Consider the following 16,930-nt stretch of genomic DNA (forward strand, 5'->3'; position numbering starts at 1 on the left):
AAACCTCTCACTTCATGCTGTCCTCCCTGATAGGTTCCCCTTCAAACATCTCATTTAAGGATGCGTGCAAGCTTCTGATGTTTTAACTGATGAGAAGCCTGGTTACAGAAGCTAGGTTACAACTCTGATTAGAACCAGTTACTTCTTATTTAGTTTCTGCTTTAGCACCATTTCTACCTCAAAGAGAACTTTAGAAATACAGTACAATTTAGAAATACTGTAAGAACATAAACAATAACTTCAGATGGTATCAATTGCATTTTCAGAAATTATTGATCTTATTACTTTTGGTGTTTAAAACCCATTTCAGAGTTATTGGGTATGGAACAATTACCTTAAATTAGAGAGAGAGTAATATTGTGAGTAACATATGCCAGTCCTTGTGTTAAACTTTTTAATCATAATGCCAAATAACAATATATAAACATTTTAATTACATATATTTATACATATATATATATATATACACATATACACACATATAAGTCCAATATCTATGGCCTTTTAAAAGGAAATATTATCCACAAATTTACACATTCCCTCCCAAAAGATACATGGCTGTTTATTTCCAGCTTTGAACCCCTCATCCACTTCCTCAAAAAAAAAAAAAAAAAAGACTGAAGTCCTGTCTGTGGTAGAGATCCCACATAAAAAAAATAAAACAACACCTTAGTCATTTCTACTCTTAACTCCTATTCTTCAGAGGTTTTACTAAAAGGTTTGAATCAGATTAGCTAAAGGGTTTAGCCCAGAAGGTGGCCTAAGGAATTTGAATAAGGTGTGACTCACTTCCCTCTCAAGCTGAAAGCTTTGGAGTTTAGTAATTAACTGAACCAATATCTTCACCGTAATCAATGCCAGTATTGAATTAAATGAAATTTTCCCATAGATCTGCCCTGGAAGGGGATAGACATAATCCCTTCTAATTTTCCATCATTAAATCAGGCTTCAAATTTTCCTTTTTAGCCCCTGACTTTGCTGAACATTCCCAAATCTTCTGAAGTTGGTTGGGGGAAAGAAGAGACTAAGAACCCATGGGCCTGAGGGCATGTGGACTAACTGCTGCCCTACTCTACCCAAATCCTGCCTTTTTCTATTCTACCTTTCTAATCTTTACTCAGACTACCTCCACCCTCCTTTACATTTCAAATAAATTAAATACTTATCAATTCATCTTGCTTTTCTGTACCTTAGAAACTAGAAGTTAAGTTAAATGCCCAACAATTTATACACCAAGAAAGCCTCATTTCTCCCCTTGTTTTCCCTCTCAGCCCCTGCTTCCTCTGGGCTGCTTGGGTTCTGATTCTCCATCATTTTAAAAAACTATTGGCTATTTATTATTTAACTTTTAGTCTAGCATTCCAACTTGGCTAGTGTTGTGACCCAAAAGAAAACAATCTTAATCTCCCACTGAAAGCCTAAGGTGAGAGTTCTTTCTCTAATTACAGACCTTGGAAATTTCTCTCCATAAAACATGAAACATTTCTCAAACACACAGATAAGACATTAAACAAGACATTTGACAAGACAAGGTGGATGAAAAACCAATTTAGAAACCAATTTCGCATTTGAATTCAGACTAGTCCAAAGAAAACTCACAGTTGTAATTTACTCTGACTTTTAGCCACTTTGCAGAGGATATCCTTCCCAGAGATCTTTGCTAGCTCTCTGTCCCCCCTCCCTTCTGACATGCTGGGACAGTTCCACATTCCCCTTCCTAGGTCCCACACCTTAATATTCACTTTAGGTTCTAAGTAGGACTTAATATAAGCCACAAAATTCATCAGGGGAATAATCCTTTCCTTTTCATCTTGGGACACTCTTGAAATGCCCTCAGTTTGTACAATGGAAACATCTAGTCTGTGAAAAACTTCTTTACTGATCTCTTCCTTTTCCAGAACTCCTTTGTTTTTCAGCCCCTAGTTCCTAACTTTACACTTATTCTCACTTTTTAGGCTTTCCCCTATTATGTCATTAATCGTAGTCACGATGATCCGAACCTTTTGTCTTTGATGTTCTTTTTCTTTTCACAAACCCTCTCTGTTCTTTCCTTACCAGTTCTTCCAATGACTTATCACACCAGTCTTCTATCTTTAGTGTTTTCTTATATCAGGCCATGCCTTAGTCACAGAGTATACTTTGAAGAGTTTTTCTGCCACTGGGGACTCGGGATCCATCCCCAAATATTTAGTCATTTGATCCTTCAGACTCTGTAAAAAGGCTGAGAGTATCTCCTCCTTAGGTTGCTCTACCTGCAGGGCAAGCTAGTTGTTTGTGCTTTTGTCTCTGGTATAGTCTTCCAGTATTTTAGCATTTTCCCCAAGGGATTATCTGGAGTTATGCTTATAAGAGAATTCCGTTTTCCTTTCCAGTGGAGTCCACCCCTTTTTCTGCCTTGTCACTTCTTTTATTCCCCATTCTACTTTCCCTCTGATACTTCAGATAAACCGTTCAACTCCCACTGAGCCCTTCTCTGGCTGTTTTCCTATTGGGAGGACAGAACTGCACATCCAGGGTCCACACTCACTTTGTACCTGTCTAGGTACATCTCAGTCACACACTGTCTCAGCCCTGAAGAATGGTCTCAGCTATCAAGATAACATCTAACCCAGTTCTCTTACCTTGATCTGTGCAGTTTGCCTAACTGTCACAGGTACCTACCCACTTAACTTTTTCTTTTCCTTCCTGTCCCACTACCTACTTTCTTCCTTTACTTTTTTCCTTTTCTCCACAGTGACCTCTTTAATCTAGTCCTGGATTCTTAACAGTCTGTGAGTGAAAGTGTGGAAGCCTGAGAATCATTTAAAATTAATAGGACACATCTTTCTCAACTTTCATCTGTTTGCAATGTTTTCAAATCCTGGACGAGCCCCCAGATTGTGAGAACTGTGCTCACTCTAAAACAAAGACCAATACTCACTGTGAAGTCAGGAAAGTTTTTCTTTTTATTTTAGCCAATTTTTCTACATTTTTAGTGAATGGGTCTCTCCCTAATGGAGAGGACGCTTGTTCAGACAAATGCAATGCTTTTTATGCTGTTCCAAATTTAAATTTCCCCTCTTGCTCTCCATTGGCTAGATGCAGCCTCCTGAACCTCCCACTTCATGTTCTCCTCGTGATAGGTTTCCCTTCAAACATCTTGTTGAGGGATGCATACGAGCTTCTGACAGTTTACCTGATCAGAAGCCTGGTTCTGCTAGATCACAACTCTGATTGTGATTCTGATCAGTCACTTCTGACTTACATTCTGCTATCACTCAAAGCTGGGAGCAGTTTTAATCCTGTGGAAACAGAATTCCTTTTGTTTCCCACAGAAGCAAGTAAAACAAAATGTTACATATACATACACATACACACACATATACAGTGAAGCAAACCAAAATTTCTCATTACTTTATCCAAAGAAACATCTGTTTGTATTCTTGAATCCATCACCTCCTAGGAGATATAGGCGTCATGAATCCTTAGCAACTGTGATTGATAATTTTTTCCCCTAAATTTTGTTTTAATCAGCTAAGATCTGCCTCCTCGCTATTCTCTTCCTCCCCCTTTCATCTTGAGAACATAAAATAAACAAAACCCATTGATAAATATATAGTCAATCAGAACAAATTTCCATATTGACCATATTCTAAATTTTTTTTTTCATTCTGCATTCTGTATTGTTCACTTCTCTTTCAGGAAGTGGTGGGGTAGCCTGTTTTCTTGTCAGTCCTCTGGAATCCTGGTTGGTCGTTATGTGTGTAAGAGTCCAGCTCTGTAGTATTCCATCACATTTATATACTGAAGCTTGTTCATCTTTTTTTTCAATTTAGAGGCACCTCTTCAGATTCTCATTCTTTGATATCTCAAAAAAAGTGGTAAATATTTTTGTGCATTGTTAAGAGTCTGTTGTGCTTAGGAGTGATTCCTCCCTTAATCTGCCTCATGTACTTTCTCCTCTCCTCTTTTCCTTTTCCTTGTTTAGTGAAATATATTTCTGTACCCAGCTCTGCATGAATTACCTTCTTTTGATCAGTTCCGAGGGGGGTGAGTTTCAAGTATTAGTTGTTTTCTGATACTCTTTCCTCCTTGTTAGTATGTCTATCCACTTGTATACCCTGACTACATAAGATAATTTTCCCTAACCTTTCTTTCCCTATGTAGTGTAATCTTTCCCTTTCCATTCTTTTCTTGAGATCAAGCCATCACAGAACCACTTGTTGACAGTCATGAACAGGAACTGGGGCTTGTCTAATTGGAATCCCTCACTGAACCCTGATATGAGGATCAGAGAATACATTTATCATCTCCCCATTTTCAAATATAGTTTATCTTTGTATTGTCCCTTATAATCACTGTTAATTCATATTTGCCTTTTTATGTTCTTCTTCCCTCTTGTATTTAAACTTCAAAGTTTATATGCATTTCTGGTCTTTTCACCAAGAATGCTTGAAAGTCCTCGATTTCTTGAAAGACCCATATTTCCCTCTGTGGTATTATAATCAGTTTTGCTGGGCAAGCTATTCTTGGCTTGTAAGCCCATATCTTCTACCTTCTTTAATTTCATATTCCAAGTTTTCTTCTTCTTTATTGTAGGTGGCTCCAGATCTTGACAGTGACTCCTTGATACATGAATTCTGTCTTTCTGGCTGCTTTTGTAGTGTTTTTCTTAGACTTTGGAAGCTCTGAATTTCTATGACATTCTTGGGAGTTTTCATTTTGGAGTTTCTTTCAAGAGAAACCAGTAGATTTTTCAGTGTCCATTTTGCTTACTGATTCTAAGACATCTGTATAGTTTCAAGACTTTTAAAAATAGGATGTCTAAGCCCCTTTTTTGGTCATGTGGTTCAGAGTGTCCAATTACTTCAATTTTTTTCCTCTTTTTTTTCCAGGTCTGTTGTTTTTGCTATGAGAACTTAGACTTATATTTTTTTCCCAATCTTTTAGCTTTGTTTTAATATTTCTTGTGGATGTTTTCCTCTATATTTTTAAGGTGGCTGAAAATCCTTTGGCCTTGTGCCAGGCCTTGTCTAGGGCAGAGTCTGTTTGTGGCTTCTATTGGTTGAGCTCTGCAAGATCTTGACCTGGCTGCCCACTGGAAAGCTACATTGGTTCATAAAGGCAGGATTGTGGGTTCCATTTTGGTCGAATATTCCTGCACTGCTTATTCCTCTACATGCTGGGCTAGATGTTGGAAGTGAGGACCTACTTTTTTCTGAGGTCTGAGCCATGCTGCGTTGCTACTGCTGGTAGCATCTGAACTTCCTTCTTTCTCCATAGACAGCCCAAGTCACCTCCTCACTCTGTTTTTCCTGGATCTGTGGATAGCAAAACTGCCAGTGTATGTATACCTATTCCTGTTGCAGTACCCTGGTGACATTTTTCCCTGGTATTCACCTTCTACAGAGTGCTCATGCCCTGACCTGTCCCTAATGTCTGTCAAACTCCTGTCCTGAACTGAGCTGGACAGATGACTCACTGTGACTTTCTTTATCTGGATTTTGTCATTAGAATTTGGTCTTTGTACATTTTCTAGATCTCCTTGGAGGCATTTGTGGAGTAGTCCACTGAACTATTTCCTATCACTTTATCATCTTGACTTCTTTGCCTCCATGACACATAGCTAATCAGTAGCCAAGTGTTGGTTTTTTTTTTCATTCTTCCTACATCTCTTCTGTCCATTCCATCTCCACTTAGAGACACCACTCTTTTTCAGGCATTTATTACTTATCATCATATTGGTCTGCCTGTTTTGTGTCTCTCTCCTTTATTCATACATCTTCCACACAGCTGCCTACATGATATTTCTAAAGCAAAATTGATATCAACCACAACTTTCTCCTGGTTAAGAAATTCCAGTGTCTATGTTTCCTATAGGATAAATTATAAGTTGCTCATTTTGACTTTTCTTCACAATCTGGCTTCAGTCTATCCAGTCCTGTTATGCATTAGTCCCTTTCATATACCATCCCTCCAAATGAGTCCTCTTTATTTTTTTCCCCTTAATTTTGTTTATTGTGTATAATATTGTCCTTTTAGTTTCTGTGCCCAGAATCTACCCCATCCTTGATTTTATCTCTTAGGAATCCCTAGCTTCCTTTAACATTTGGCCTGAGTGAAACCTGAGACCTTTCCAGATCCTTTTTACCTGCTCATTTCTCACCTTCCTATGTTTATTTCTACTTTTAGAATACAAACATCTTGAACGTAAGTATGACTTCTAAAAAAATGAACATTTCAGTTTTCAAAGAAAAAATAAGAGGTACTATTCCATTTATTTTTATATCCTCAGATCATAGTCCTGAGTGCCTGTCATATAGCAGACAAGGTTGATTACTGATCTATAAAATGCAGATAATAGTGCTAGAACTGTTTTTTTTTTCCCAGTGGGTTGCTGTGAGGATCAAAGAATAAAATCCATGTGAAAGCACTTTGTTAATAGTAAAGTTAGTATATTAAAAGATCAATGAAAGTGGTCCAGCATAGGAGAATATGAGCAATTCTTTAAAATTATAGGTACTTGACTTCTCTGAAATTTTTTACTTAGTTTGCACAATGTTATAATTTTCTGAATTCTTTTAGCAAAGTGTTTTGCGGGCAGTGTTCCAAATTATTTTACCACAAGCAAGTTCAGGGCATATCTTTAATCAGCAAAGCCAAAAGCATGTTAATATTTTTCTATTGGTCCAGAATATTTGGAAAAATTAGACTAGGGAGGCATTAGTTGCAGTTTGGCTCACAAACCCTGTGGAGTCGTTCCCCCCCCCCCCCCCGCCCCCCCAATCTGGCAGCAGTAAAAGGTTTCTGAATGCACGATGACCAAAAATTAATTAAAAATAAAATGTGTAATGAATCTGAGGTGTTTTTGGCAGCACTTGCCAGGGTTGCATGGAGCAACTTTACTGCAGCCTTGGTTCTGAACACACAGCATGTGCAACTTGTCCTCAGGCCATGCAGTGCTGCAAGTGGAAAAAGTTTAAGAATCCCTGGAGTGGAAAGAATTCTGGTTCTAGTACTTACTACCAGTATCAGCCTTTAAACATTTTGCTTCTCTGGTCCTTCCTTATCCAAAATCAGAGAATTGGACTAGATTGAGGTTCTTAGTCTTTTTTGTGTTATAAATTCTTTTGACAATCTAGTGAAGCCTATAAATTCCTCAGAATATTTTAAGTGCTTAAAATAAAATATGTATTGTTAACAAAATAAACCATCTATTGAAAATGCAGTTCTCAAAGTAAACAAGATCATTGACTCCATATTAAAAAACCAAAAAACCTGAACTAGGTGATCCTCTCAGGCAGTGATTTCTAAACTTCTTTTGACATCTGATCTTTACCAGTAAAAAAGAAAAATTACACATGCTCTTCTAATATACATATATGTACACATACACATTATATATATGTTTGTCTTACAGTGGTATGTATTATGTACAAATAAAATATTCAAAATACAAATTAAGAGGAGTAGGATAAAGATAAAATAATTTCAGAAGTGTTAAATTTTATTAATGTTACAAAAGATCTTTTCAGTAACAATGGATATGCTTCATTATTTTTGAAATTCTTAGTTTAATACTTAATAGTGATATAAAAGTGTGATTTTTAATGTAATTTGTTTTATTGCTTTTTTTATGGCTTTCATAGCTGAAAAGAGTGATTTACAAAGCTATATAGATCCAAATGGAAGAAATGATTCATTAGTTACACGTAATAAATCATGATGCTTAATTTTGCATTCTGTCCACTATAAAGTCTTTGGTTGAAATTTGTCCAGTACGCTTCCTTTTTCCCTGATGTCTATCATTTGTTGCAAATTAATTAGGTATTTCATTTTAATCTTTTTGACAGATTGGTTCAAAACTCACTGAAACTCCTTGGCAAGACTTTGAAAAATAGGTTAGAAAATTGTATTTCCAAGTTCAAGTTTGCCGGTCTGAGAATTTATAAGTGATATGTATAGTTTCTTGCAACAGAAGCTTAATTTTAAGATATTTTGCTAATCATGATTGCTGTATTATTTACTAGCTCAAGGCAAAATTAATGATAGTGATATAAGTCCACATTTCAAATAATCTCAGTTTCAAAATTTTTTGGCCACATTTTTGTCAAATATGTTTGCTGTGTTTTTTGCTTTATAATGTAGATGATGAAAAGCTCATAAGAAAGGTAGAAGTGTTAGTGCTGCAGTTTTCTAGTTTTGCTTAAATTCTTTTAAATAATTTCCTTTTTTATTATGACCTTGACAGACATCACAAAAAAGGGCACTTCCTTTATAAAGAGCAGAAAAGAAGACTGCATATAAATTACTAATGTTGATTATGTTCAGCTTGTTTTTGTGATATCTTTAATTTAACCTGTTAATTCCAGCATTGACCTGTTTTTTTCTATATGATAACAGCTAACATTTACATAGTGCTTACTGTGTGCCAGGCACTTGTGCAGCACGTTTGCAGCACTTTACAGTTATCATCTTGTCTTGTCCTCACAGTGGTCCTGGGAAGTAGGTGCTGTTATTGTTGTCCTCATTTTATAGATGAGGAAACTGAGGTAAACCAGAGGTAAAGTGATTTCTTCAGTGTCACAGGGATAGTAAATATCTGAGGCTAAATTTGAATTAAGGACTTACTCCAGGCCTGGTGCTCTAGCCACTGTGCCACCTAGGTACCCCTAATATCTCCATCTGAACTTGCTTTTGTTCTCTTCTGTATTTTTTTTAAAAAAAGGTTTTATTGATACTTTTTCTATTTTGTGTTTATTACCAACTATCCCCACTCTTCTCCCTTAACTTTCCTCTTCAGTCCTTCCCTCTCATGACAAGTATTGTCAAACAAAACGGATCCACAGCATGTCTCATTCTGCACCTTAATTCAGTCCATCACCTCCTTTTCAAGAGGTGTAGAGCATTATTCATAATTAGTCTTCTAGAATTGATTAGTCATTGAATTTGATAAAAGTTGTTAAATCTTTGAATTTTTGTAGTAGTAATTATAGAAATTGTTTTTCTGATTCTGCTAAACTTCAGTCTTTATCAGTTCCTGCTAGTCTTATTAGGTTTCTCAGAATCCATCCCTTTCATATTCTTACTGCAAAATAAAATGATAGAGTTATACCTTATTTGGTCATCTATTGCCCAGTTGATGGGCACTCATTTTGCTTCTAGTTCTTGGCTACAACAAAAAGTACTACTATACATATTTTTGAGTATTTAAATTTTTTTTTTCTCTTTGGGGGGAGGGCTAGATACATCATTGTGGCTTTTCTTGGTAAAAATATACGCATAGTTTTACCAACTTTTTTTTTTGTTGTTTAGTTCAAATTGCTTTCCAGGATATTTGAGGCAAATTCACACCACCAACATTAATATGCCTGTCTTGTCATAGACCCTCTAACAATTGCAGTGTTTTTTTTTTTTTTTTGTTACCTTGGTCAAATCTGATGTTTTAATTTTCATTTCTTTTATGTGATTTGTAGCATTTTTTTCATATAGACATTGATTATAATTTTTTTTTGAGAACTGCCTCTTTGTATCCTTTGACTGTTTATGTTTATCTGTTGTGGAATAATTCTTGTTCTTAAAATTTTGTACCCTTCCTTATATGTCTTGGATAGCAAACCTTTATCAGTGTTTTCTTCTCTGGGTTATTTTCCAGTTAACTGTTTCTTTTAAAATTATTGACTGCATTGATTTTGCTTGTGCAAAAATATTTTGGTTTTATGTAATCCCAATTGTCTTCTATCTACTGACAATCCTGTATGCTTTGTTTGGTCGAAAGCACTTCCCTGTCTGTAAAAGGTATACCTTAATTTGTTTGTGGTGTAACATTTTACGTAATAATAGTAGTAATAAGCACTTTACAATTACTGTTATCACAATTGATCCTTACAACCCTTTGGTCAGTAGGTGCTGTTATTTGTAACTGAGTTAAACAGAGATTAAGTCATTTGCTTGTATGTATCTGAGGCCAGTTTAGAACTTAGAGATTTTGATCTTCACAATAACCTGGGAAGTAGGTACTATTATTACTCCCATTTTACAGTTGAGGAAGCTGAGGCAGGGAAAGGTTAATTGACCTTCTCAAGTGCCTGAGACCATATTTGAACTCCAGTTTTTTCTGACACCAAGCCTTGTACTCTATATCCAACATCCAGACCATATATCATTTGGAACTTCTTATGGTCTATGGTTTGAGATACTGATCTAAACCTAATTTGTACCAGACTGCTTTTCTATTATCCCAGTAGTTTTTATTAAATGCAAAGTCTTTGCCCCTAGTAATTGGGAGTCCTTGGGTTTATCAGACACTGCTACTATTATTGATTGCTTCTCTGTTCTTAATCTGTAGCGTTGAACTTTTCTGTTTTTTAACCATGCTAAGTAGTTTGAATTATCACTGGTTTATAGTGTAGTTTGAGATTGGCTAAGACCAGACTCCCTTCCTGCCTACTTTATTTCATTGTTTTCCTTGAGATTTTTGACCTTTTCCTCCAAATAAATTTTATTTTTCTAGTTCTGTAAAGTAATGTTTTAGTAATTGAGTATGGAACTGAAATGACAAACTAATTTAGACAATATCATTTTTGTTATTGGTATGATCCAACTATGTTATTAAGTTATTAGTGTTCAATCTGTAGTTTCTTTGCAGGATGCATTTTAAGGCACTTTTTGAATTTAAAACTAAATAATATCCACAGATCCATTTAATTAGGCACTTAGAAACTACATTTGGTTGCAGTATTTTGAAAGTGAACTGGTAAGTGAAGTCGCAACCATCAATATTTCCCTATGAGTTGTGATACTTCTTTCAGGGTCCCTTTAGGTGTGACACAGGCACAGTGGAGAGCCTGTGTCAATTTTTATATAAATTAAAATATTTTCTTTCTTGTATCCCAATGGATTTTCATTTGCATCTCACTTTTGAGATGACTGTTTTTAGCTTTAAAGCTGTGATTCTGTGGTTCTGTGACTTCGATCTCAAACTCTGGGGGCGAAATTGATGATTCGTTTTTTTGCCTAGTCTCCTCAACCAAAAAAATGTTTTCTTTAAATTGTAAAGTTCAGTGAAACAAATATGTATGGTGAGGGTTAGAGGTAGGTTATCACATCCTTAAACATATATTCCCTTAAAACATGTTTCCCAATGTGGAATATTATTTTTGTGCCCTGAATAATTCTCATAGTTTGGAGAGTTTTTGAAATAAGTAGATATTGCTGTTTTTATATGTAAAAATAGAGTGTTTGTCTGAACAGACTGCCTTTCGATGAAGTCTGTTTTCAATAACAGGTATTTTGGGCATTGTGTGTTCCATTGGAAATACTGAAAGCCCTCCTTATTTTATTAAATGGTTACATTTTCAGTTCGCTTCCTGTTCATGAATTTTTATTGTCTTTAAAGTTTAGTAAATGATTGTGTTTGCTTCAGTTAGTGATAATCTTTTGGGTGAGAATTTCTTATCCTTGGCTCCTTTTGACAGTTAATTCTACCCTAATAGGTAGGTTATAATCTTGTCTTTTTTGAATGCAAGTTGTGTATCACTGTAATTCATAGCAGTTGACATTTCTCAACACTAATGTTAAATCTGAACAAAATTAACTAACGTGATTTTTATCAGCTCTCTTGTAGGGCTTCTATTGATATATTTCCTAATGAAATATGATTGTTTTGATATTTATGGAAAAGTTTGTTAGTTATAGGATGCTCAACAGTAGTATACTAATTTTTCTGTGGATTTATTTTATGGGTAGAGCCTTTCATTTAAAAATTCTCTTGCATGTCTTAACATGTTACATTTATGATTCACATTTGACCCCTGGATATTTTTTGGGAATAGGCTGATTCTGTAAGCAGTAGTGTGTGTGTGTGTGTGTGTGTGTGTGTGTGTGTGTGTGTGTGTGTGTGTGTGTGAGAGAGAGAGAGAGAGAGAGAGAGAGAGAGAATGTAATGGGGTGGAGGTGGGAGAAAGTGACTTTTTAATACAGGATTTGCTGAGCAGTATCTGATAGATGGGTGACTAGTAGAAAGTAGGGTTCAGTGGAGAAAAATCCTCAAACTGAAGTGATAAAACTGAATTTGACCATGACTTTAACGATGTATGTGATGTTCACTGTCTACCCATACACAGAAAGGAGGAAGATGCATTTAGAAGAGGGTAATTTTTTAAAAAGGGGCTGTAATCAAATCAAGTAAAATTATCTATATCTGGAATGTTCTATTTTTACTCTTAAGCAGGAGCAGAAGAATAAACTAGATTAAATTAGATCATTTCAAGACCTCTTCAGTCTGTTTTATTATGAAACTTTCATGTATTTTTTCCTTCCACGCATTTGCTAACTCTCTTCTTCCTTTTTTCTCTTAGACTATCCTCTGGCTACATAGTAAGGGGCCGTGGAGCTGGCCTCAACAACAGGAGAGGCTGGACTCCCTGTCTCTCTGTGCTGAATGGCTGCGATGGCGCCCGCTCTCACTGATGCAGCAGCTGAAGCTCACCACATCCGGTTCAAACTGGCTCCCCCATCCTCCACCTTGTCTCCTGGCAGTGCCGAGAACAACGGCAATACCAATATCCTTATTGCTGCCAACGGAACCAAAAGGAAAGCCATTTCAACAGAAGATTCCAGTTTAGACTTCCGAAACAATCCTACCAAGGAAGATTTGGGAAAGCTGCAGCCATTGGTGGCATCTTATCTCTGCTCAGATGTAGCATCTGTTCCTTCAAAAGAATCTTTGAAATTGCAAGGAGTCTTCAGCAAGCAAACAGTCCTTAAATCTCATTCCCTCTTATCTCAGTCTTTTGAACTCCGAGCTGAGCTGTTGGGGAGACAGCCAGTTTTGGAGTTTTCCTTAGAGAATATAAAAACCATGAATACAAGTGGCCAGCCAACTCTTCCACAAGCACCTGTAAATGGGTTGGCCAAGAAATTGACTAAAAGTGCAAATCCTGACCACGATAATTCCAGTTCTCTCAATGGGGGAAAATGTGCTCTCTCTTCGTCTACTCTCCATGGTGTTGAAGTTCGGGGTTCTGAATCTGGGGATTTGAAGGTGGGTTTGACCAATACAACTCTTCCACATAGAAACCTTGATGTTGAGCACATGTTTAGCAATAATGGCACTGCAAACAAATCTTCCGTAAATTCCACGGAGCAACTGGCACTTCAAGGGGGCAGTGGAGAGAATAGGTTATCACCTGAAACGGACTCCAACTCTAATTTGGGGGGTAGCAAGACACAGGGGCAGAAATCTCCACTGCCTTGTAGCCTTTTTAGTTCTCTAGATTCTGATATGAGGACAACAGCATTATTGCGGCGGCAGGCAGACATTGAGAGTCGTGCTCGGAGGTTGCAGAAGCGCTTACAGGTGGTGCAGGCCAAACAGGTGGAGAGGCATATACAGCACCAGTTGGGTGGGTTCTTGGAGAAGACTCTAAGCAAACTGCCAAACTTGGAATCCTTGAGGCACCGTAGCCAGTTAATGCTGACCCGGAAGGCTGAAGCTGCCCTGCGGAAAGCTGCCAGTGAGACTTCTACTTCAGAAGGACTTAGTAGTTTTCTGAAAAGTGATTCTATTTCAGAAGAATTGGAGAAATTTACAGCTAGTAGCACAGCTAATCTGAAGTCCAGTGAACAGGCCTTTGATTCGGATGTCACTGACAGTAGCTCAGGAGGGGAGTCTGACATCGAGGAGGAAGAACTGGCTAAGGCTGATACAGAGCAGCGGCATGTGCCACTGTGAGTATTAACCAAACTTAACTCTTTAAAAAATAGTAAGAGTCAGTGGAAAATTCAGTGTAGATAAGTTGTTTTAAGTATTCTTTTTGCAGTGGCTAAATTACATTATTTTGACCATAATTTAGAACACATAAGTAGCTTTATGTACATATGTTTACTTATTTGTGAGGTAAGGTATTTCTGAATATATTGTGATAATGTTTTGCTGAAGTCTAAAATGATGTAATTCTATTTGAAATTTTATTTTTATTCTGCTTTTGAAAGAAGATAAGGAGACAAAAGGCATCGTATTTACACTCATGCTTTTATAGCTAAATGAAGAATTGGATTAGATAGAAAGTTTTCATATTAATTCTAGAAAAAACTTTAAAGGGCTGTTTTTTTTCCATTATATTTTCCATTTATATCCACCTGTAGTCCCTCACTTGCAAAGAAGTAAAGGAGTGCTTTTTCATATCTTTGTGGCCATGCTTGGTCATTATAATTTCATATCATTCAGTTCAGTTTTGTTTTCTTTATATTTTCATTATGGTTACTGTGTATACTGTTTCCCTGGTTCTACTTGCTTCACTTTGTGTCACTTCATGTAAACAGGCATTCAGTATGAAGAGACAGAAGAGTTGCGCCTCCCCTCTTGCTGAGGCCAGCTTTGTGGCCCCATACTACATAGTCAGAATAAATGCATAGGAGGAAAATAAAACATGAAATACTTAGAAGTAGAGGAGGTTAAGTAACCAGTTCATGGTCACACAGCTAATAAGTGTTTGAGGCTGGATTTGAACTTGAGCTTTCTTGACTCCAGATCCAGTGCTGTCCACTGCACTACATTTTTATTGAGTTTGTTTGAACTGGAGTTGACTAAATCATAGCGAGTTGGAGGAGAGGAAAATGTAGCCACAATAGGGGTGATGGCCTGGGAAAGTACTGAAAGGTTGGAGGGATTGGAGATGTCAGTGAGGACAAAGACTGGTTTTAGCAGAAGTTATGGTATAAAAATAGAGAGAATGATGCAGATTATCATTGTATCAATTTGACAGTCCTTGATCATGAAAGTGGAACACTTGTGGGTGATAGTGAGATTGAGTGTGATCATAGCTTCATGTAGCTGAGGTGGTGAGGTGAGAGTAGGTTATAGGATATGAGCCGATGGAGGAACTTGTAGGTTAGGATACGGATGTTGAAATCTTGTGGTATGAAGGCACCAAAAAGGAAGGGTCACAAAGTTTCCTATAATTTGGACTGGGTTTCTGGACTTGATGGGTTAGTTGTAGCATACTGCCTATTTGATAGAATTCAGTTAAATTATTTCTCAGTTTTTCACAGTCTGCTTAAACGTTCTTGAATACGTGGAATAAACATGCAAGATAAGGTGAAAGATATCTTTTCTTGCATGTGCAAGAAAAACTGGATATAATATCAGAGTAGGGGAAGCTTTCACTTATCCCCTTTTCAAGTATCCTCTTTTGTTTTCAGTGTTCTTAATACAGTCACTACCATGTAACTTAAGATTATTTTTTCCCCTCGCTCCTCCCTCCCTCCCTGAGATGGCACACAATTTTATATAGGTTCTATATATACATTCCTATTAAATACATTTTCACTATAGTCATACTGTATAGAAGAATTAAAATGAAGGGGAGAAATCATGTAACAAACCAAAACATAATACTAAAGAAAATGATCTGCTACATTCTACAATTGAATTCCAAAGTTCTTTCTTTGGGTATGGAAGGCATTTCACCTTAAAAGACCATTGGGAATTTTAAGTTCTTCCATTGCAGTGAAGTTTCAAGTCTACCAGAAAAAACTCTCGCACACCATGGTTATTGCTGTGCACAAAGTTCTCCTGGTTTTACTCCTTTCACTCAGCATCAGATCATATAAGTCTCTCCAGGCCTCTGAAGTCTTTCCTGTTCATCATTTCTTATATAGCACAGTAGTATTCCATTGCATTCATATACCACAACTTGTTCAGCCATTCCCCAATTGATGGGCATCTCCTTGATTTCCAGTTTTTGGCCACCACAAAGAGTGCTAGTATAAATATTTTTGTACATGTGGGACCCTTTCCCGTTTTTATGATCTCTTGGGGGTATAGTCCTAGAAGCAGTATTGCTGGGTCAAAGGTATGCACATTTTTGTAGCCCTTTGGGCATAGTTCCAAATTGCTCTCCAGAATAGTTGGATCAGCTCACAGCTCCACCAGCAATGAATTAGTGTTCCAACTCTCCCACATCTTCTCCAACATTTATCATTTTCCTATTTTGTCATGTTGGCCAATCTGATAGGTGTAATGTGGTACCTCAGAGTTGTTTTGATTTGTCTCTCTCTAATCAATAGTGATTTAGAGCCTTTTTTCATATGATTATAGATATCTTTAATTTCTTCCTCTGAAAATTGCCTGTTCATATCCTTTGACCATTTATCAATTGGGGAATGACTTGTATTCTTGTACATTTGACTCAGTTCTCTATATATTTTAGAAATGAGCCCTTTATCACAGAAACTAGTTGCAAAAATTCTTTCCCAGTTTTCTCTTTCCCTCCTAATCTTGGTTGCATTGGATTTGGTTGTACAAAAATTTTTCAGTTTAATGTAATTAAAATTATCCGTTTTGCACTTCATAATGCTTTCTATCTCTTCTTTAGTCAAAAATTCTTACCTCCTCTATAAATCTGATAAATACATTAATCCTTGCTCCACTAATTTGTTTATAGTATCAATCTTTATTCCTTGATCACGTACCCATTTGGACTTTATTCTTGTGTAAGGTGTCAGGCATTGGTCTATGCCCAGTTTCAGCCACACTTTTATCTGTCTTTTCTTATTGGAGAAAAGAAACACATGGTCAGACCTATTACTAATGTTGTTTCCCATGAGGTCTTATAGAAAGAAAACAAATTAGCAGAGATTAGGTTACTATTTATGAGTTTTTAGGAGACAATTGATTTTGGCACTCATTATTTTTTATAGCCATATAAATCCTCTTCTGTTCCCATAAATCAATGAGTGAAAAGGCCATTAAGAATATAATCTTAAAGAGTTTGAGTCTGACTGTGTGGGTCATAGTGTTTTGTTGACTCTCATACTAAACCTAGGTTCATCATTCTGCAGTTAATTGGTTTAGCGTTTTCTTTTGTTTGTTTTTACTGAAGTTAATGAAGTTAAAGTGTTCTTGACCTTATCCTTAGTATTTTAAGAATACATCCTTGAACACATT

At 36.5% G+C, this 16,930-nt stretch overlaps 1 protein-coding gene across 9 annotated transcripts in view; it reads left to right on the forward strand.

Moving 5' to 3' along the window:
• KANSL1 (KAT8 regulatory NSL complex subunit 1) overlaps positions 1 to 16,930 on the forward strand; it is a 229,203-nt gene that overhangs the window by 70,021 nt on the left and 142,252 nt on the right. For all 9 annotated transcript variants that reach the window (XM_072645924.1, XM_072645922.1, XM_072645923.1 and 6 more), the window contains one exon: positions 12,339 to 13,710. In XM_072645924.1, coding sequence (XP_072502025.1) covers positions 12,422 to 13,710 — 1,289 coding nt within the window. In that variant the 5' untranslated portion in view covers positions 12,339 to 12,421. The remainder of the gene's footprint in view (positions 1 to 12,338; positions 13,711 to 16,930) is intronic.

Source organism: Notamacropus eugenii, chromosome 2 (assembly GCF_028372415.1).
Source record: "Notamacropus eugenii isolate mMacEug1 chromosome 2, mMacEug1.pri_v2, whole genome shotgun sequence".
NCBI lineage: Eukaryota > Metazoa > Chordata > Mammalia > Diprotodontia > Macropodidae > Notamacropus > Notamacropus eugenii.